Below are 22,634 nucleotides of genomic sequence, written 5' to 3' on the forward strand. Positions count from 1 at the left end.
GCGTCCGACTTCCTGTGACGAGAAGTTCTCTTCACATAAATCTTCAAAGCCCTCACCACATCCAAGGACTTTGAGGTAATCGAGGTGTCAGTAGCCATTGGCACCACAATAGGTTGGTTGATATGAAAAGCTGACACAACCTTTGGAAGAAACTGCTGACGCGTTCTGAGCTCAGTCCTATCTTCATGGAAAATCAAGTAGGGGCTCTTGCATGACAATGCCCCTAATTCTGACACACGTCTAGCAGATGGAAAGACAACGGGCGATCTGGCACAGGGTTAATTTAAATATGATAATTTATTAATGCAAACGAAAGAGACAAAAATTGGACAGTTTATAACCCTTATTAATAGGGAGAAAAAAAACGTATATTATCGTTTTTTTCAATGGTATACTGTCCTGGTTGGTGGTGCACCCAGAGCCAGAAAGTACATAGACTTGCAATTGGAGAGAACAGAAGGCTCTTGTGTGGGCGCACTTTTGAGAAAAAAATATATAGATAATGTATGAAAATTTAGAAAATGCTTAAGACATAACTTTTATTAACATTGTTAAAACAAAATTGCCCTTCCCAATGATCTATGAAAAAAATAATAAATAAAGGAGCCATAACCAAACATCTTCCCATTCTACAACTGGATCCGGACCTAGCACCTCTCTTCAATTCTCCATTACAAATGAGCTGGCGTAGATCTAGAAATATGAAAGACCAGCTAGTGCGCAGCCACCTGGTTACCTCTATCTCCAAAAAACCTTCTATCACCGGTTCTTTTCCTTGTGGACAATGTAAATCATGTCCACAGATCCTGCAAACCAATACTGTCATTGACAGATATGGCCAGTCTATTACGTTACAACATTTCGTCAATTGCAATACACAGGCGGTGATCTATTGCATAACCTGCGGGTGCAATCTCAAGTATATTGGCATGACCACGCGTAAATTCAAAGAGAGAGTGTTGGAACATCTAGGAAACATCCGCAATGCCTCCAGAGATCTGGCACGGATGAAACAACTCACGTCAGTAGCCAGGCATTTTCATTTTTTTCACAAAGGATCTATCAAAGAATTCAAGACCTTTGGCCTGGATCGTGTTCATCTGGGCATACGAGGAGGGGACATAACCAAAGAACTCTACAAGAAAGAGAGCGAGTGGATTTTTCGCCTGAACAGTTTGAAGCCTTTTGGTCTCAATGAAACTATAAATTATGGAGCTTTTCTGTGATTCCCCCTCATTCCCCTAATTACACCTATTTCAGTCCCAATAACAATATCATGTCAATTATTGAGCTTTCCTGGGAATCCCGAGATTCTTCTTCATTCTCTGATATACATCCTTTTCAGTCCCTACAATATTACATTACAAAACTAGCAGTTCTTCAGTGATTTCTACTTATACACTCATTCAACCCCTGTAACAGAATGATTTCTAATTATCCCCCAATTATAACAGTTGAATACCAACCCCCCCCCCCCTTTTTTGCTCATGAGTCTTTTGTCACCACACATTCCCCCCCCCCTCCCCCCTTTCTCCCCCCCCCTTTTTTTTTTTCTCCCCATCACCTTCTTATCCCCTCCTACATTTCCAGGCCCATTCCCCACCCATTTTCCCACTGTCCTACCTGTCCATCTTTCATTTCATTCCCTAACCCTACTGTCCTGTTCCTTACCTATTTTAGCAGTCTTTTCCCTCCTCCTTTCCTGTTTCCTTTCCCCTTTTCCTTCCTCTCATTTTTCTTTCCTTCAATTTTCCCTCTCTCACTCCCCTTTCACTTTCCATTTCCTGCTGCACCCAATGATCACTTTTATTCTTGTCTCCTGTTCACATCATTTCCACTATTTATATTTCCCAGCTTCCTCTCTGTCCTCCTCCTACCTTCCATTAGCCTACACCCTATTCCCCTTACATTTCCTTCACACACCAGCCATTCATTAATTTGTCTAATTTATGTAACAGTGGGGCAGATTTATTAAGCTCGGTGAAGTGATAAAGTGGAAGGTGATAAAGGACCAGCCAATCAGATCCTAACTACCATGTCACAGGCTGGGTTTGAAAAATGACAGTTAGGAGCTGACTGGCTGGTCCATTATCATCTTCCAATTTATCACTTCACCGAGCTTAATAAATCTGCCCCATAGTGATACTATTACATCCCACATGCCTTCACCGTTTCCCACACCTCAGTTTCACCCAAATTCAGTTTTCTCCCATGATTGTACATTATTCCTTATTTAATTTTTTCCATTCCTCACAGTTCTCACATATCATTTAATCCTTATTCTCACATATTTCCAGTCACTACACGCACATTTTCAGCAATGTCACTTCATTGGTTAACATAGGTTTAACCCATTCATATATTTCCATACACCATCCCTTCCACAATTAATGTTACGTATAATGCATTCTTGCTATAAACCCAAAAAGTTTGTGTCTTAAAGTAGTTCCCAGGACACTGCTTAATTATACCGTTCACCCATATGAACGCAATTTTATATATAATTCTTTATTCCTATTACCCTTTTAGTTTGCACATTTCACTTCTCCACATATTCACCTACCTTATCCTTACGTTTTTTTCCCCTTTTTCCTACATTCAAAGTTATATTTCATCAGCCCACAGTCCTTCCCTTAACCAATATGGCGCTAATTGCCTCTAGGGACACTTATAAATTTTCATTCCGGTCAATTATTATGTTGATATACCCTATCTCCTTGCATATTCATTTTCTATACTCAGGCCTTACACTTCCACGGTCTTATAGCAACAATAATTTTCTATAAAAATGTTTTTGTTATATATTCATATATGTTGTCATTCATCCACCTTCTTATAGTAAACCATACCTAGTAATACCCAGCATTTCCGGAGCCTGCCCTGAGCTCCAATCTCTATTCCCTTAACCAAAATGGCGCCTCCAATCTCGCGAGACCTCGTCTACCTATTAGGTCTCCGCTTTTCGTTCTTACATCTCCTAGCAACCGCGGATTTTAGCGGTAATTCAATGCTAGATTACACGTTCCTATTGGCTAACTGCACTCTCTAGCAGCTTTAAAAACCTGTTCCCCCACCGGACCACACGGAACCCGGAAGTGAACAAGCCCTAAGGGTGAAACGCGTTTTCTGCGGGGGGATCCGTCCACACAGTTCCACCATGGCATTATCCTAAAACACCTTATCGGCTTTCCTGGCTTTCTGACTGATTGGAGATTCGTAAGCCCCCTCTATCTTGTGGACTTATGCCACAGATAGCAACATTCCATTTAGGGAAATTCATATCAATTTCTTTCCCTTATTACACATGTTATTTTTCAGTGTGATTATTTTGTTGTTAAGGGGCTTCTCAATGAGCCAAATTTTCAGTTTCTCTCTTAACTGAGGCCAGGACAGCGTCATTAACAATATTGGTATCTTCTACATATATATATATATATATATATATATATATATATACACACACCGATATATCAATTGGCATCAACAGTATTACAGATTTATTTTTCCTCTTGTAAACTCTGATTTTTTTTTGCTGCATTTTTTCTTTTCATATAGGGACAATCCTTTTATGCTCTTTCATGTTTTTTTCCCTGTTTTTTTCATGCTCTTTTCTTTGCATGATCACATACCTTGCTTTGTGTAATTTATTTACAAAGCCCCATATCACCTATATCTAATAACTGACATATGATGCCCTTATTTGTATTCTACCTAATACTGTGAGAACCCGTTTACATTATATCATATTCCTACTGTATCAAGGAGCATACCATCGGTTATTAAGATTTTTGTGTATATTATAATAAGATTCTCAATCATACCAGTATTTAAGGGTGAGACACCAGGGAATTTTCTGCCATTATTATTGAAAGAATTCAGTCTACAGTAATTATATTTCGGGTAGCAGCAAAATCTTTGTACTATTTGGCTAAAGTTATTAGCCTAACATATGTGTTATCTAACTAACTAGCTATCACATTCTTCATTCACTAATTTCGTGGACTCTCATTCATGATTCCCGGAACATTGTACCACGACAGTGGGAACTTATGAACCGGGTCTAACGTGGAAAGCAGATCCACATATTTTCACCAACTTTTTTCTTATTCTCCACCTCCTCTCTGTTTCTCTTAATTTCTTATTTCCTATATAGGTGCACTCTCATTGGTGTACACATAAATCTCTACTACCATACCACGCTGTCAGCGCCCGATCTTGGAAGCTAAACAACGTTGGGCCGGGTTAGTATCAGGAAAGGCGACTGCCTGCGAATACCTGGTGTTGTAGAGCTGGAATTAACTTCCTCCTTTATGTGATAAATAACACCAACAGCAGTATCACCACTAACTCTATTCTGTATTTCTCCATCACAGTGTTTACAATACTAATAGTTTTTTGACTGTATTATGATGCCTACAATTTTGCCTGTAAATATGGCACCTATATGTAATTCAGGTATATAATCCCTAGAGTGGTGACCGCTGATTACCATTCTAGTTATTCATAGTCTATTCATTTGGACTTCCCTTATAAAAACTGTGTTTTGACCAACCCCCGGTTCCATCAATACAGAAACCCTGTACTGGTCAGGGGAAATGGGGGTATGACAATTCAATGTCTACAACCTTTCCAAATACTCTTTGAAATAAAGAGACCAGAAGAATTTTTTAAAATTTTTTTCTCAAATCTTTATTTTTTTCATAGATCATTGGAAAGGGCAATTTCGTTTTAACAATGTTAATAAAAGTTATGTCTTAAGCATTTTCTAAATTTTCATACATTATCTATATATTTTTTTCTCAAGAGTGCGCCCACACAAGAGCCTTCTGTTCTCTCCCATTGCAAGTACACGTCTAGCAGATGCCAATGCCAACCGTGTGACCGCCTTCCAAGTAAGAAACTTGACGTCCACCTCCTGCAAAGGTTCGAACCAATCCGATTGTAGGAACTGCAACACCACATTAAGATCCCAAGGTGCCGTGGGAGGCACAAAGGGTGGTTGGATGTGCAGAACCCCTTTCAAGAATGTCTGAACCTCAGGGAGGGCAGCCAATTGTTTCTGGAAGAAAATGAACAAGGCCGAAATCTGGACTTTTATGGAGCTCAAGCGTAGGCCCACATCCACACCTGCCTGCAGAAAGAGGAGAAACCGTCCCAGTTGATACTCCACTGTTGGAAACTTCTTGTATTCACACCAAGACACATATTTTTTCCAAATTCGATGGTAATGTTTAGACGTAACTCCCTTCCTAGCCTGAATGAGGGTAGGAATTACCTTTTTCGGAATGCCCTTCCGAGCTAAGATCTGGCGTTCAACCTCCATGCTGTCAAATGTAGCTGCGGTAAGTCTTGATAAGTGAGCGGCCCCTGTTGAAAAAGGTCCTCGCGAAGAGGGAGAGGCCTCGGATCCTCCAGGAGTAATTCCAGAAGATCCGTGTACCAAGCCCTCCTTGGCCAATCCGGAGCAATGAGGATTGCCTGAACTCTTGTTCTTTTTATTAGTTTGAGAATCCTTGTGAAGAATGGAAGTGGAGGGAACACATACACTGACTGGAACACCCACGGAGTTACCAGTGCGTCCACCGCCACTGCCTGCGGGTCTCTTGACCTGGAACAGTACCTCCGAAGCTTCTTGTTGAGGCGAGAGGCCATCATGTCTACCTGAGGAACGCCCCATCAGCTTGTCACCTCTGCAAACACCTCCAGATGGAGGCCCCGTTCTCCTGGATGGAGATCATGTCTGCTGAGGAAGTCCGCTTCCCAGTTGTCCACTCCCGGAATAAAGATTGCTGATAGCGCCAGAGGAGGACTCTTGTTACCTCTGACATTGCCATTCTGCTCTTCGTACTGCCCTGTCGGTTTATGTAGGACACTGCCGTTACATTGTCCGACTGAACCTGAATGGCCTGATCTTGCAGAAGATGTGCCGCTTGTAGAAGGCCGTTGTATATGGCCCTTAGTTCCAGAATGTTTATCGGAAGGATGGATTCCAGACTTGATCCCTTTCCTTGGAAGTTTTCCACTTGGGTGACCGCTCCCCAACCTCTGAGGCTTGCATCCATGGTTAGAAGGATCCAGTTCTGAATCTCGAACCTGCTGCCCTCGAGTAGGTGAGAAGTTTGCAGCCACCAAAGGAGCAAAATTATGGCTTTCGGCGACAGGCATATCCGCTGGTGCATGTGAAGATGTGATCCCGACCATTTGTCTAGGAGATCCAGTTGGAAGGACCTCGCATGGAATCTTCCGTACTGAAGAGCCTCGCAGGAGGCTACGATCTTCCCCAGAAGGCGAATGCACTGATGAACCGATACCCGGGCTGGCTTCAGGACATCACGTACCATTGATTGGATCACCAACGCTTTCTCTACCTACAGAAACACCCTTTGCACTTCCGTGTCGAGTATCATCCCCAGGAAGGGCAGTCTCCTTGTCGGCTCCAAATGTGACTTTGGAAGATTCAGGATCCACCCATGATCCTGGAGTAGAAGAGTTGAGAGAGCAATACTCTGCAACAACCTCTCCCTGGATGATGCTTTTATCAGCAGATCGTCCAGATATGGAATTATGTTCACGGCGGAGTAGCATCATCTCTGCCATGACCTTGGTAAAAACCCTCGGTGCTGTGGAGAGACCAAAAGGCAGTGCCTGGAACTGATAGTGACAATCCAGCAGCGCAAATCTGAGATAAGCCTGGTGAGGCGGCCAGATCGGAATGTGAAGGTACGCATCCTTGGTATCCAGGGATACTAGGAATTCCCCCTCCTTCAGACCTGAGATCACCGCTCTCAGAGATTCCATCTTGAATTTGAATTCCCTTAAGTAGGGGTTCAACAACTTTAGGTTTAAAATCGGCCTTACCGAACCATCCGGTTTCAGCACCACAAACAGGTTTGAGTAATAACCGTTGCGGTGTAGGTGAGGTGGAATTGGGACAACAACATCTGTTTTGACCAATTTTTGAATGGCTTCCTCTAGGATAGCACTTTCTGTCAGCGAAACTGGTAAGCCTGATTTGAAGAATCTGTGAGGTGGGAGTTCCTGAAACTCCAGTCTGTAGCCCTGGGTAACAATGTCTGTCATCCAGGGGTCTAGGCCTGATGACGCCCAGATGTGACTGACATTTTTTAGTCTCGCTCCCACCTGCCCGATCTCCAGGCTGGGAGGTCCACCGTCATGCTGAAGATTTTGAGGAAACAGAACCTGGTTTCTGTTCCTGAGAACCTGTTGGTGCAGGTTTTTTGGATTTTCTCCGACCACCCCTAAAGAAGGTGGAAGGGGATTTGGATTTTTTACATTTTGCGGTCCGTAAGGAATGCAGTGTGGACGTAGGATAAGAATTATTAGTCGGTGGTGCTGCTGAGGTAAAAAAAGGTTGACTAACCCACAGTTGCCGTGGAAATCCACGCATCCAATGCGTCCCCAAACAGAGCCTGACCTGTGAAGGGTAGGTTCTCCACACTTTTCTTAGATTCTGCATCCGCAGTCCATTGGTGTAGCCAGTGTCCTCTGCGTGCCGAGACCACCATGGAAGTAGCCCTTGCATTCAGCATTCCAAGGTCTTTCATGGCCTCCACCATGAATCCAGCAGAATCCTGTATGTGACGCAAAAACAAATCAATGTCACTCCTATCCATAGTATCTAAGTCCTCTAGTAATGTGCCTGACCACTTTACTATGGCTTTAGAAATCCACGCACAAGCAATAGTGGGCCTTAAAGCCGGCTCTTTTAGTGCGGTTGAACCAGGAACAGGTATAACCACCTTTTTAGACAACCTAGATACAGAAGCGTCTACTATAGGCGGTGTAACAACACAGCCGGCGCGTTGTGTCGCACAGTGGTAAAAGACACGCAATTACTTTCCTAGCCCTGTTCCAATCCCATGGACTACACTAATTGCCGATCTGTATTTAGCTATATACTAGTGTGAGGAAATGAGGTCTGTGGCAATTAATATAGCTATGCCTCATTTCCCATGTCAAATATGTACTTTTTATACCCATCTCCATATACATCCAATTCGTCTGTTTGTTCATTCTCCATAACATGTCCATTACTGCACACCCAAAACTGTGTTTAAATCAACCTAAATATTGTTAATATATGCAATTGTGTTATGTTGTCTGTTACCCTTTAGATAATGTATTTATGTTAGACCTAGTTTCCTATTGTTTTCATACACCACAGTGGACACTCAAAGGGTGAGTCATTTAATGTACCATTGTCCATGTTTGTTTACTCCCTATTGTCCAAAAGTGAGCTGACCAGACAGGGTGGCTCTCTGACTGATGTAATCACCGAGATTAGAATATGTATTGTATTCCAATGCTGTAAAATCCTAAAACACAGAGATCACACCCCCCCCAGCAATATGAAGCTTCTGGAGGTATAAGTAGAGCTACCCAGAGAGCTGAAGAGAGATTCTTTGATCCCAGGCTAAGAAGTAATGTTCTGCCAGGGATCTGCTTGGGAACCCATTATATTGGATTTATCTGGGACTCTGTATTGCTAGAAGAGACTCTCTGCTCCCAGACTAAGAAGTAATGTTCTGTCAGGAGACTGTGGTGGGAACTGTCATGTGGAATTGGATTACAGAAGTGTGCTGAACTGTGTTATATAACCTATTCTGTCAATAAACCCCGGTTGGTTTTTCATCTACCACCAAGCTTGAGTGATTTGGAACCCGATATCTTCACAGGCGGGTTTTCCCATTTCTTTCTATCCTCTTCAGGGAAAGGAAAAGCAATGAGAATTCTTTTAGGGATCTGGATCCGTTTATAACACCCTGGTACCGCAGTAACTGGAGTCAGGTGGAGGGTCAGTGCTCCCTGTCAGCGTGCTTCAGTGTTCTGCAGGGAGAAAATGGCGCTGGTGAGTGCTGGATCTGTTCTGAGGAGAAGCCCCACCCCTGTATAATATGATTTCTCTTACGTCCTTGAGGATACTGGGGTCCACATTAGTACCATGGGGTATAGATGGGTCCACCAGGAGCCACTGGCTGGCTACTCCCTCTATGCCCCTCCTACCAGACTCAGTTCAGAAAATGGGCCCGGAGGAGCCGGTCACAGCTAGGGGAGCTCTACAGAGCTTCTTTAGAAAAAGTTTTTTTTCAGAGTTTGTTATTTTACATGGAGGCTGATGGCAACAGCCTCCCTGCTTCGTGGGACTAAGGTGGTGGGGGGTGGTTAGTAGTGTCTGCTCTGCGGGGTCTGAGCCACTATCTCCGCTGACAGGACACTGAGCTCCTGAGGGGATCGATCGTTCCCTGCCACAGGGGTTCGCTCACCCCAGCAGCATGCCGCCACCCCCTTACAGAGCCAGAAGATTGGTGGCGAGTGAGTCACCGACCCCCCTAGCAAGCGGGGAGCTGGTGTGAAGATGGCGGCAACAGGGTATGGAGCGCAGTACTAAATGCGCTCCGGGGCTCATCGGTACATAGTGCGGCGCTGTGAGGGGTGCCCTGAGCCAGCGTCTATACCCTACACTGGTCACACAGCCTGTCGGGGTCCCGGGATCTCTGCCAGCATAATCCTATGAAGAGCGGGAAGACAGCGCCATTTTGGGGGTGGAGCTTCTTCTCAGAGCGGACCCAGCAATGTTCAGCGCCATTTTCCTGCCTGCACAACACTGTCAGTGAAGAGCAAGTCCCTCCAGAACAACTCCAGCTATCTCTCACGGTACTGGGAGTTTTAGAAGGGAAGAGGGGGAGGGGGCTGTATACAGGCTGCATAACCTATTAAGGTGCACAGTCAGCGCTGGTCTCCCTTTACCTAAAAAGCGCTGTGTGTGGGTTGGCTCCAATGTCTGTGTCTCTCTTGCCATTCTTGGGGGTGAAACTCTGTCTGCCACCCTGTGTGTGTGTGTGTGGAATATCTGTGGTCTTCATTAACTTATGTCCAGGGACTCTGTGTCATATGCTGCAGAGGATATGTCCTCTCAGGATGATCCCATTCCATGTAATCAGGATTGCACTGTTTAAGCACAGATACCAGCAAGGGAGCTGAGTGGTTATCCTCTAAGGCTTTACAGAGCTCTATGGCAGTCTGGCCCAGTTCTGTTACCTCAGGGCCCCCCGCTGTATATTCCCAACAACGTGCTCTTGCACAGATTATGCAAGATGACACGGATACCGATTCTGACACTGAGGACGGTGATGGGGATGTGTTGAGGGGGGCCGCATCTCTTGCAAAAGGGGTGCAGTTGATGATAGAGGCCATTAGGGATGTGTTGAATAATACTGATACAACACCTGTGCAGGTTGAGGAGGCTTAATTTACTGAAAATAAGAAAGCCTCGCTAACCTTCCCTGCGTCAAAAGAATTAAATGCTATTTTTGAAAAAGCATGGGAAACCCTGAGAAAAAATTCCAGATCCCTAAAAGGGTCCTGGTGGCATTTCCTTTCCCTGTGGAGGATAGAAAAAAATGGGAAAACCCGCCCATTGTTGGCGTGTCTGTATCCAGACTCTCAAAAAAGGTGGTTTTACCTGTTCTAGGATCCACCGCCTTGAAAGCCGGCTGATCGTAAAATTGACAATAAGCGCAAATCCATGTACACGGCTTCAGGGGCTATATTACGTCCCACTATTGCCAGTGCTTGGATTGCCAAAGCTATAGTAAAGTGGTCAGGCACAGTATCTGAAGATTTGGATACTATGGATAAATCTGATGTTGAATTGTTTTTGCGTAACATTCAGGATTCGGCAGGATTTCTCGTAGAATCCATAAAAGACCTGGGTTCCATGGCTGCAGGAATTTCTTCCATGTCTGTCTCAGCTTGTCGAGGACTGTGGCTGTGACAGTGGTCTGCCGGCGCGGAATCCAGGAGAAGTGTGGAGACCCTACCCTACACAGATCAGGCTCTCTTTGGGGAAGCGTTAGATGCGTGGATCTCCATGGCTATGGCGGTTAAGTCACCTTTTCTTCCCTCAGCTGCACCTGCTACGAAGAAACCCTTTTCTTCAATGGCATCACAGCCCTTTCGGGCTGCCAAGCCATGAAAGGCCAGACCGTCCAACACCTTCTTTAGGGGTGGCCGGCCCAAATCCAAGAAACCGGCTGCGGCGGGTTCCCAGGAACAGAAACCTGCTTCAGGTACGCCGAAGTCCTCCGCATGACGGTAGTTTACCTCCCCTCCCCTTCCCCGGAGGTGGGGCAGGTGGGAGCGAGACTCAGGCTTTTCTGTCACGTCTGGGTGTCGTCCGGCCTGGATCCCTGGGTGCAAGATATCGTGTCCCAGGGGTACAGGCTGGAATTTCAAGATCTCCCTCCTCACCAATTCTTCAAATCATGCTTGCCAGCTTTACTGGCAGACAGGGCTGTCCTGCAGGCAGTCGTCCAGAAGTTGTTGGAGGCGCAGGTTATTGTACCGGTCCCTCCTCATCTGCAAAACAAAGGTTACTATTTGACCCTTTTCGTGGTACCGAAACCAGATGGTTCGGTCAGGCCCATTCTGAACCTAAAATCGCTAAATCCCTTTCTGAAGGAGTTCAAGTTCAAAATGGAGTCTCTAAGGGTGGTGATATCAAGTCTGGAAGAGGGGGAATTCCTGGTATTCCTGGATATCACTCCAACAACTGCTTTCACCTATTTCTGCATTCACCTCTCCTGAGATGGCTGTATCACACCTTAATGAGACTCTAGAACTAGCCCTTGATGAAGTGGCTCCAGCTACCCATCACACTCCACGTAGGCCTAGATGTCAACCATGGCACTCCAAATTAACAAGACAACTACAAAAACTCACACGAAAACTTGAACGTCAGTGGCGTAAATCTCGTATTTCAAGTGACTTCCTCACATATAAGACAGTCTACCATCCTTATAAAAATGCCCTGGACACTGCCAAACAAACATATTTCCAAACTCTTATCTCTGCTCAAGCCTCTAACCCCAAACGACTCTTTAATACATTTAAATCACTTCTGAATCCTCCCGCACCTACCCCACCAGCCACTATCAAGGCACAGGATCTTGCTTCCTACTTCAAGGAGAAGATTGCTAAGATCCGAGATGAAATGGTATGCTCTTCGGCAGCCAGTGACCTGCTCCGTTCTTTACCTGAACCCTCTGGCACTCTTTCTTCATTTGATCCCACAAGTGAAGATAAAGTATCATCACTCTTCTCATCCTGCTTCTCTACTACCTCTCCTCTTGATCCTTTACCCTTCACAAATAAGTAAAGCTCTGTCTCTGGTGCTCATCCCTACCTTAACTAACATCTGTAATCTCTCTCTCTCTACTGGTATTTTTCCTTCACTCTTCAAGCATGCAGTGATTACTCCCATTTTAAAAAAACAAAATTCTGACCCTAATGCTCTCTCAAACTACTGCCCTATCTCTCAGCTCCCTTGTCTCTCTAAGCTACTTGAGAGACTTGCCTACACTCGACTCACACACTTTCTTAACTCATACACTTTGTTGGACCCACTTCAGTCAGGCTTCCGTTCCCAACATTCCACAGAGACCGCACTGACTAAAGTGGTTAATGATTTGGTCACTACGAAGTCTAAAGGCCACTACTCACTACTTATTCCTCTAGACCTATCTGCTGCATTTGACACTGTAGACCACTCTCTTCTCATACAGACACTACAATCCCTAGGTCTTAAAGACACAGCCCTTTCTTGGTTCCTATCGTACCTATCTAATCGCTCCTTCAGTGTTCGCTTCTCTGAATCTACCTCCTCTTCGCTACCTCTTTCAGTTGGAGTACCGCAAGGCTCAGTCTTGAGTCCTCTGCTTTTCTCTATCTATACCTCATCTCTTGGTAAACTAATCAGCTATTTTGGTTTTCAGTATCATCTGTACGCAGATGATACTCAAATCTACCTATCCTCCCCTGACTTGTCCCTATCTGTACTGGACCGTGTCACTGAATGCCTTTCTGCCATCTCATCCTGGATGACATCTCGCCACCTCAAACTTAATATTTCAAAGACAGAGTTAATTATATTTCCACCGGCCAATAGTAGGTACCAACCTGATATCTCTATCACTGTTGAAAACTCGACTATCTACCCTACCCCACAAGCTCGCTGCCTAGGTGTCATCCTTGACTCTGATCTGTCCTTTGTTCCCCACATTCAATCTGTCTCAAGATCATGTTACATGCATCTAAAAAACATATCCAAAATATGACCATACCTTACACAAGACACTGTTAAAACTCTAATCCACGCTCTCATTATCTCCCGCATTGATTATTGCAATAGTCTCCTAACTGGTCTTCCCAAAACGAAACTCTCACCACTACAATCCATTCTGAATGCAGCGGCGAGGCTTATCTTCCTCGCTAGACGTTCATCGTCTACAGATCCACTCTGTCAGTCCCTCCATTGGTTACCTGTACTCTACCGCATTCAATATAAAATACTTTTACTCACACACAAGGCCATTAACCAAACTACACCAACGTACATCACTTCGCTTATCACAAAATATCTCCCAACCCGACCTCTTCGCTCTTCACAAGACCTGCGTCTCTCATCCACACTCATTACTCGCTCCCACTCACGACTGCAGGACTTTCATCGGGCTGCACCCACTCTGTGGAATGCCCTACCACGCACAATAAGACTCTCCTCTAGTCTCCAAACCTTCAAGCGTTCCCTCAAAACTCACCTCTTTAGGCAAGCGTATCAAATTCCTGAACCGCCCACATAACTTTCATAAACCTTCCTATCAAATTGCATCCACTCTGTACAGTCCACACATATCCTCACATGTCTGTTCATTCTATGCAATAGATAGCACCTTTCCTTGTGTACATATGCCTATTTCCCTATAGATTGTAAGCTTGCGAGCAGGGCCTTCCTACCTCTATGACTGTTATCACCCAGTTTGTTATTGTTATTTCAAATTGTAAAGCGCAACGGAATTTGCTGCGCTATATAAGAAACTGTTAATAAATAAATAAATTTCAAGGATGCGTATCTCCACATTCTGATTTGGCCGCCGCATCAGGCTTATCTCCGATTCGCACTGTTGGACTGTCACTATCAGTTCCAGGCTCTGCTATTTGGCCTCTCCACAGCACCGAGGGTTTTCACCAAGGTGATGGCGGAAATGATGGTTCTCCGCAGCAGACAGGGGGTGAACATAATTCCATATCTGGACGATCTGCTGATAAAGGCACCATCCAAGGAGAAGCTGTTACAGTCCATCCATCTCACGACACACCTGCTCAGGGAACACAGTTGGATCCTGAATCTTCCAAAATCAAATTTGGAACCAACCAGGAGGTTGTCCTTTCTGGGAATGATCCTCGACACGGAAGTGCAGAGGGTGTTTTTTCTAGAGGAAAAAGCGTTGGTGATACAAACAATGGTCCGGGATGTCCTGAAGCCAGTCCGGGTGTCGGTTCATCAGTGCATTCGCCTTCTGGGGAAGATGGTGGCCTCTTACGAGGCTCTACAGTACGGGAGGTTTCATGCTCGGTCCTTCCAACTGGATCTCTTGGACAAGTGGTCGGGATCCCATCTACATATGCACCAGAGGATACGTCTGTCACCAAAGGCCAGGATTTCACTCTTCTGGTGGTTGCAACTACCTCACCTTCTGGAGGGCCGCAGGTTCGGGATTCAGGACTGGATCCTTCTAACCACGGATGCAAGTCTCCGAGGCTGGAGCGCAGTCATTTAAGGGTAGACGTTCCAAGGAAGGTGGTCAAGTCTGGAAGCCAGCCTGCCGATAAACATTCTAGAACTAAGAGCCGTCTACAACGGTCTTCTCCAAGCGGCCCATCTTCTTAGAAATCAGGCCATTCAAGTGCAGTCGGATAATGTAACGACAGTGGCTTACATGAACCGACAGGGCGGAACAAAAGAGCAGAGCTGCAATGTCAGAGGTAACAAGAATCATCCCCTGGGCAGAAAAACACGCGTTGGCGCTGTCAGCAATCTTCATTCCGGGAGTAGACAACTGGGAAGCGGACTTCCTCGGCAGAAATTATCTCCATCCAGGAGAGTGAGGACTCCATCCGAAGATGTTCACGGAGGTAACAGATCTTTGGGGTGTACCTCAAATCGACATGATGGCCTCTCATCTCAACAAGAAGCTTTGGCGATATTGTTCCAGGTCGAGGGACCCGCAAGCAGTGGCGGTAGACGCCCTGGTGACTCCGTGGGTTTTCCAGTCGGTGTACGTGTTTCCACCACTCCCACTCATTCCAAGAGTGCTAAAGCTCATAAGGAGAACAAGGGTTGAAGCGATCCTCATTGCTCCAGACTGGCCAAGAAGGTCTTGGTACGCGGATCTTCTGGATCTACTGCTAGAAGAGCCGAGGCCTCTTCCTCTTCGGGAGGACCTGCTGCAGCAGGGGCTGTTCGCCTATCAAGACTTACCGCGGCTGCGTTTGATGGCATGGAGGTTGAACGCCAGATACTAGCTCAGAAGGGCATTCCGAACAAGGTTATTCCTACCCTCATACAGGCTAGGAAAGGAGTTACGTCTAAACATTACCATCGTATTTGGAAAAAATATGTATCTTGGTGTGAGTCCAAGAAGTTTCCTACTGTGGAGTTTCAACTGGGACGTTTTCTCCTCTTCCTGCAAGCAGGTGTGGATATGTGCCTGAGATTGGGATCCATAAAGGTACAAATTTCGTCCCTATCCATTATCTTCCAGAAACAGTTGGCTGCACTCCCTGAGGTTCAGACTTTTTTGAAGGGAGTTCTGCACATCCAACCTCCCTTTGTGCCGCCTACGGCGCCCTGGGATCTTAACGTGGTGTTGCCGTTCCTCCAGTTGGACTGGTTTGAGCCTCTACAGGAGGTTGAGGTCAAGTTTCTCATGTGGAAGTCACTTTGTTGGCCTTAGCTTCTGCTAGACGTGTGTCGGGAGTTGGGGGCTTTGTCCTGTAGAAGCCCATACTTGATCTTCCATGAAGATAGGGCTGAGCTTCGGACACGTCAGCAGTTTCTTCTGAAGGTTGTGTCGGCATTTCATATCAACCAGCCTATTGTGGAGCCAGTTGCTACTGACGCCTCAATTTCATCTAAGTCCTTGGATGTTGTAAGGGCTCTGAAAATCTATGTGAAGAGGAGTGCTCGTCACAGAAAATCGGACTCTCTGTTTGTCCTGTATGATCCCAAGAAACTTGGGTGTCCTGCTTCTAAGCAGACAATCTCTCGCTGGATTAGGTTCACTATCCAACATGCGTATTCTACGTCAGGATTGCCATGTCCAACGTCTGTTAAGGCCCACTCTACTCGTAAGGTGGGTTCTTCCTAGGCGGCTGCCCGGGGTGTCTCGGCTTTACAGCTTTGCCGAGCGGCTACTTGGTCTGGGTCGAACACGTTTGCAAAGTTCTACAAGTTCGATACTTTGGCCTCTGAGGACCTGAAGTTTGGTCAATCAGTTCTGCAGGAGCCTCCGCACTCTCCCTCCCGTTCTGGGAGCTTTGGTATATCACCATGGTACTAATGTGGACCCCAGCATCCTCTAGGACATGAGCGAAAATAGGATTTTGGTTACCTACTGGTAAATCCTTTTCTCGTAGTCCGTAGAGGATGCTGGGCGCCCGCCCAGCGCTTCGTTTTCCTGCTATCGTTATTTGGTTCAGTACAACTTCGTTTTAGTTGAGTACTGTATTGTTACTCGGTAAGTAATGTTTCAGCGGTTGCTGCGTTTCAAGCTAGTTAGCTTGATGTGCCTTGTATGTGTGAGCTGGTGTGAATCTCGCCACTATCTGTGTAAAATCCTTCTCTCAAAGATGTCAGTCTCCTCGGGCACAGTTTCTAGACTGAGTCTGGTAGGAGGGGCATAGAGGGAGGAGCCAGCCCACACTCTCAAACTCTTAAAGTGCCAATGGCTCCTGGTGGACCCGTCTATACCCCATGGTACTAATGTGGACCCCAGCATCCTCTACGGACTACGAGAAAAGGATTTACCGGTAGGTAACCAAAATCCTATTTATACTGGCCTGAGGTGTTTAGTGCTAACAGTGGGATTAGCCCCTGTTAGCTGTTTTGCCAGTGTAGGGTGATCGCGCTGGCCCAGGACACCCCTCAACCGCGTCTACATAACAATGTTGCTGAGCCTTCGTGGAGCGCAGCCTAACAGAGCTGCACTCCCACCCTTGTGCCGCCATTCCCGCCGGCGACCCGCTAACCGGACCGCCGGCGCTGAACTCACCACTCTTCATTCTTCTGGCTCTGTTAGGGGGTGGCGGCCGTGGTGCGGGAGTGAGCTGTCGCCTCGTGGGCTTGCGATCAGCACCCTCAGGAGCTCAATGTCCTGTCAGCGGAGACAGAGAACCATTAACTTCGAGAGTTGGTTCCTTCTCCCCCCCTAAGTCCCACGAAGCAGGAAGGCTGTTGCCAGCAGCGTTCCTGTACCTAACAACTCTTAGAAAACAATACAACTAGAAAAAGTCCTAGGAGCTCCCCTAGCTGTGACCGGCTCCTCCGGGCACATTTTCTAAACTGAGTCTGATAGGAGGGGCATAGAGGGAGGAGCCAGCCCACACTATTAAACTCGTAAAGTGCCAGTGGCTCCCAAAGGACCCATCTATGCCCCATGGTACTAAATTGGAACCCAGCATCCTCTAGGACGTAAGAGAAACCAAGGTGTAAACATATACACAGCCTTCCAGAACTGTGCTATCAAAATTGCGCCATGACAAATGTTGGCACCCAGAACGAAGGATAGATGCTGCGATAGCACTGCAACACCCGTCTTAAACCCCCACCCGACAGACGGTCACCTCTCAGTGCCCCTGAAAATTACTGCCAGTGGGAGAATGCACGCAGAACCAGCTGCAGGAACAAAGACTATTAATGGGAATTGATGGGCTGCTGACAGAGAGTGTACTTACCATTCAGGTCTTGTAGCTTCGCTGTCAACGATGGTGCCCAGCGGCGGGTTCTGTAACCCTCTGTTTGATTCGCTGAAAAATCGTACGGTACACCGTTTTCTCACCACAACCACCGTCATCTTAGGGCTGGGAGAAAAACACATAGTCAATTCTGTGCATTAGGAAAGTAAACGCTACATATATTTAGCGTCCCCCTGGCATGCCCTCCAAATTCCTTGACAACTTTGCTTCCTGGCTTCCTCTCTTCTGACATTTCCTCCATTATCTTAGGCGATTTCAACATCCTAATCGATATCCCCACAAAATCCCCTGCCTCTAAACTCCTTAACCTCACATCTTCATTTGATCTCTCCCAGTGGACCTCCTCACCCTCCCATGTGAATAGGAGCTCACTTGATCTGGTTTTCACTCACCGTTGTGATATTTCTGATTTCTCCAAATCCCCTTTTCCCCTCTCTGACCACCACCTGCTCTCCTTTAACTTGTCTCTCTGCTTCTCTGTCTCTACCTCCTAAGGCTACCATCACGAAATGCAACATTGAGGCTATCGACACCACAACCCTATCCTCCCTGCTCGATTCACTTCTCTCTCCTATACTGTCTCTATCATGCCCTGAACAAGCCACATCCCTATATAATGTTTTCCTTACTTCTACTCCTGTTGCGCCACAAACCACTATTCGCCCTCGCAGATCAACACCTCAACCCTGGCACACCAAATGCACCAGATATCTGCAAAAATGCTCACATACTGCTGAGCGTCAGTGGAGGAAATCACGCTCTAAGGCAGACTTCCTCCATTCCTCCAAACTTATGCTCTCATCCTTCAGTGCTGCCCTTTCCCTCGCTAAACAGTCATACTTCAAGAACCTCATCTCCTCACAGTCTTCCAACCCCCGGCGTCTCTTTGCCAATCTCAACTCCCTTCTCTCTCCACCCCCACCTCGTCTCCCCTCCTCACCCTCTTGACTTTGCCACTTACTTCACATCCAAAATTGACTCCATATGTCAGGACATCACATCCCACCAAACCATCAGCAACTAGTCACCTCGTTTCCCTTACTACCCCTCCCCTTCCCTCTCACAAACTCTGACATCTTTCTCCCATGTATCTGGTGAGGAAGTCATGGCCCTTACCCCCCTCCACTTAACCCTATCCCCTCCCGCCTCCTCCGCTACCTCACTCTCACTGCCTCCTCCCATCTTTCTGACCTCCTTATTCTCTTCCTCTCATCAAGCACTGTCCCATCTGCCTTCAAGCATGCACTTGTCTCCCCTATTCTTAAAAAAACCTAGCCTTAATCCACACACTCTCTCCAACTATCGACCATCTCTCTCCTCCCTTTTGCCTCCAAACTCCTTGAGTGTATTGTCTATAACCGCCTTACTGCCTTTCTCTTCTCCTACTCACTGCTTGACCCATTAAAGTCTGGCTTCCGTCCTCTCCACACCACTGAAACTGCCCTTACAAAAGTCTGCAATGCCCTTTTTTCTGCTAAATCCAAAGGCCACTACTCTTTGTTTATTCTCCTTGATCTCTCTGCTGCTATTGACACTGTGGACCACCCTATCCTTCTGCAAATCCTTCACTCCCTTGGTCTGCATGATACTGCACTCTCCTGGCTATCCTCCAACCTCTCTGACTGTTCCTTCTCTGTCTCCTCTCATGGCTCCACCTCCCTCCCACTTCTACTAACTGTAGGTGTCCCCCAAGGTTCTGTTTTTCGTACTCTTCCTTTCTCTCTATAGATCCTCTTTAGGAGAACTTATTAGCTCTTTTGACTTACAATATCATCTCTATGCTGATGATACTCAAATCTATCTTTCCACTCCGGACCTCTCCCCCGCTCTCCTCACTTGTATCTCCAACTGTCTCTCTGCTATCTCTTCTTGGATGTTCCAGCCCTTTTTTAAACTTAACATGTCTAAGACTGAGCTGATCATCTTCCCACCCTCCCACACAACCTCACAATTTTAGTATCTATTGATGGCACTACTATCTCCTCTAGCCCCCAAGTGCGCTATCTTGGAGTAATCCTCGACTCCTCCCTCTACTTCAAACCACACATTCAGCATCTCTCACAAACCTGTCACTTTTATCTAAAAAATATTTCCAGGATCCCACTAAGACCCTTATCCACTCACAGGGCCAGTGGCGGAACTAGCGAGCGGTGGGCCCATGTGCGACAAAATGGCTTGGGGCCCCCCCCCCCATCCCAGTTCACCCCCTCACCCCTGGAGAGGATCTGGTGAGGGGGACCTGCTCAGGGAAGTGGATACCTAGCAACAGTGCCGTAACTAGACATTTTAGCACTGTGTGCAAGAAACGGCATCGGAGCCCAACCCCTGCATGCAAAACAGGGGCAGTGCGCGCCGTAGGCGCGGGCAAAAATACATAGTGGCGTGGCTTCGTGGGGAAGGGGTGTGGCCACAAAATAATACCAATTCATAAAACGGTGCACAGTAGTCTCCATTATTCAAATTACGCCGCACAGTAGTACCACTACACCAGGTAGAGACCCTTTTACACCTTACGGCGGACAGATTCCTCTTTTTAAACATTACAGCAGACAGCGTCCCCTTTTTACACATTACGGCAGACAGCGTCCCCCTTTTTTACACATAACGGCAGACAGCGTGCCCTTTTTACACATAACGGCAGACAGGGTGCACTTTTTACACATAACGGCAGACAGCATCCCCTTTTTACACATAACGGCAGACAGCGTACCCTTGTTACACATAGCGGCAGACAGCGTACACTTTTTACAAATAACGGCAGACAGCGTGCCCTTGTTACACATTACGGCAGACAGTGTGCCCTTGTTACACATTACGGCAGACAGCGTGCCCTTGTTACACATTACGGCAGGCAGATTCCCCCTTTTTACACATTGCGGCAGGCAGATTCCCCCTTTTTACACATTGTGGCAAGCAGATTCCCCCTTTTTACACATTGCGGCAGACAGTCCCCCTTTTTACACATTGCGGCAAGCAGATTCCCCGTTTTTACACATTGCGGCAGGCAGATTCCCCCTTTTTACACATTGCGGCAGGCAGATTCCCCGTTTTTACACATTGCGGCAGGCAGATTCCCCCTTTTTACACATTGCGGCAAGCAGATTCCCCCTTTTTACACATTGCGGCAGACAGTCCACCTTTTTACACATTGCGGCAAGCAGATTCCCCGTTTTTACACATTGTGGCAAGCAGATTCCCCGTTTTTACACATTGCGGCAGGCAGATTCCCCCTTTTTACACATTGCGGCAGGCAGATTCCCCGTTTTTACACATTGCGGCAGGCAGATTCCCCCTTTTTACACATTGCGGCAGGCAGATTCCCCGTTTTTACACATTGCGGCAGGCAGATTCCCCCTTTTTACACATTGTGGCAAGCAGATTCCCCCTTTTTACACATAGCGGCAAGCAGATTTCCCCTTTTTACACACTACGGCAGGCAGATTCCCCCTTTTTACACATTGCGGCAGGCAGATTCCCCCTTTTTACACATTGTGGCAGACAGTCCCCCTTTTTTGTAGAAAGAAAGAAAAAAAGAAAGAAAGAAAGAAGAATTATACTTACCCTCTCCACTGGCTCAGGCTCCTCGGTGCAGCGTCAGACGATTCCCGGGCAGGAGAGAAGGAGGAGGAGGGAGCCGCAGCAGCGCTGTGTTATTGGTGGAGGCGCTGCTGCTGCTGCCCCTCTGCTTCACTATAGGCTGTTCTCGGAAGACAGCCTATAGTGAAGCAGAGGGGCAGCAGCAGCAGCGCCTCCACCAGTAACAAAGCGCTGCTGCGGCTCCCTCCTCCTCCTTTACCCCCGTACCGCTGCTCCTCTCCTCTCTGGGCGGCTGTGCGCTGCGGGCAGTGGTTGCCCGCAGCGCACAGCGGCATGTAATGAGTCAGTTTGACTCATTACATGCTTTGGGCCCCTGGACAGAGGCGGGCCCCAGTGCAACGCACTGGTTGCACTGGCGGTAGTTCCGCCTCTGCACAGGGCATCTTCACACTGGACTACTGTAATCTTCTCTTTGTCGCTCCCCTGACAAACACCTCTCTCCACTCCAATCTATCCTCAATGCTGCTGCCCGTCTCATCTTCCTCACCAAACGCACTACATCCAACTCACCTCTCCTACAAGCCCATCACTGGCTCCCCTTCCCCTTCAGAATCCATTTCAAGCTTCTCACACTCACTTACAAAGCCCTCACCCACTTCTCTCCTAGTTACATCTCTAACCTTATCTCCCTTTACACTCCCACCCGTCCTCTTCGCTCTGCCAATGCACGCCGCCTCCCCTGCCTTCTGATTACTTCCTCCTACTCAGGGGCGTAGCCAGAACTTTGTGGGCCCCATAGCAACATTTTGAAGGCCCCCCGTCCCAATACTTCTAGAGAGACACTTCTCTGCAGCAGTTGTTAATTTTATGCCCTATAATAGTGCCCTAGTTCATTTTCTGAACCATAGTAAAGCCTTATTTACTGTTATGCCCCATATTAGTGCCCTAGTTTCTTTTATGAATCGCAGTAGTGCTTATGTTCCCCCCATGTCCCATTTCAGAGCTGCCGGTACACATTATGCCGCACAGTACCCCCAATGCTCCCACTCCTACCTCCAAGAGTTTGCACGTGCTGCTCCCCTTCTCTGGAATTCTCTACCTCGCCCTCCTCAGACTCTCCACCTCTCTACAAAACTTCAAATGGGCTCTTAAGACACATTTCTTAAACCAAACCCAGCCGTCTCTTATCCTAAGCCCTCTGTGGCCCACACTCACTTTCTACCCCGTCTGTGTCACCCCTGTCTGTTTGACCCTCCCCTTTA

General features: G+C 46.8%; 1 protein-coding gene and 1 pseudogene across 4 annotated transcripts in view; one reads left to right on the forward strand and one right to left on the reverse strand.

Annotated features, from left to right (window-relative positions):
- The window catches only part of PIWIL4 (piwi like RNA-mediated gene silencing 4), a 733,536-nt gene that overhangs the window by 16,467 nt on the left and 694,435 nt on the right, over nt 1-22,634 (reverse strand). For all 4 annotated transcript variants that reach the window (XM_063951459.1, XM_063951461.1, XM_063951460.1 and 1 more), the window contains one exon: nt 17,815-17,940. In XM_063951459.1, the coding sequence (XP_063807529.1) occupies nt 17,815-17,940 (126 nt within the window). The remainder of the gene's footprint in view (nt 1-17,814; nt 17,941-22,634) is intronic.
- On the forward strand, nt 4,182-4,290 carry LOC135052547 (5S ribosomal RNA; annotated as a pseudogene).

Source organism: Pseudophryne corroboree, chromosome 2 (assembly GCF_028390025.1).
Source record: "Pseudophryne corroboree isolate aPseCor3 chromosome 2, aPseCor3.hap2, whole genome shotgun sequence".
Classification (NCBI taxonomy): domain Eukaryota; kingdom Metazoa; phylum Chordata; class Amphibia; order Anura; family Myobatrachidae; genus Pseudophryne; species Pseudophryne corroboree.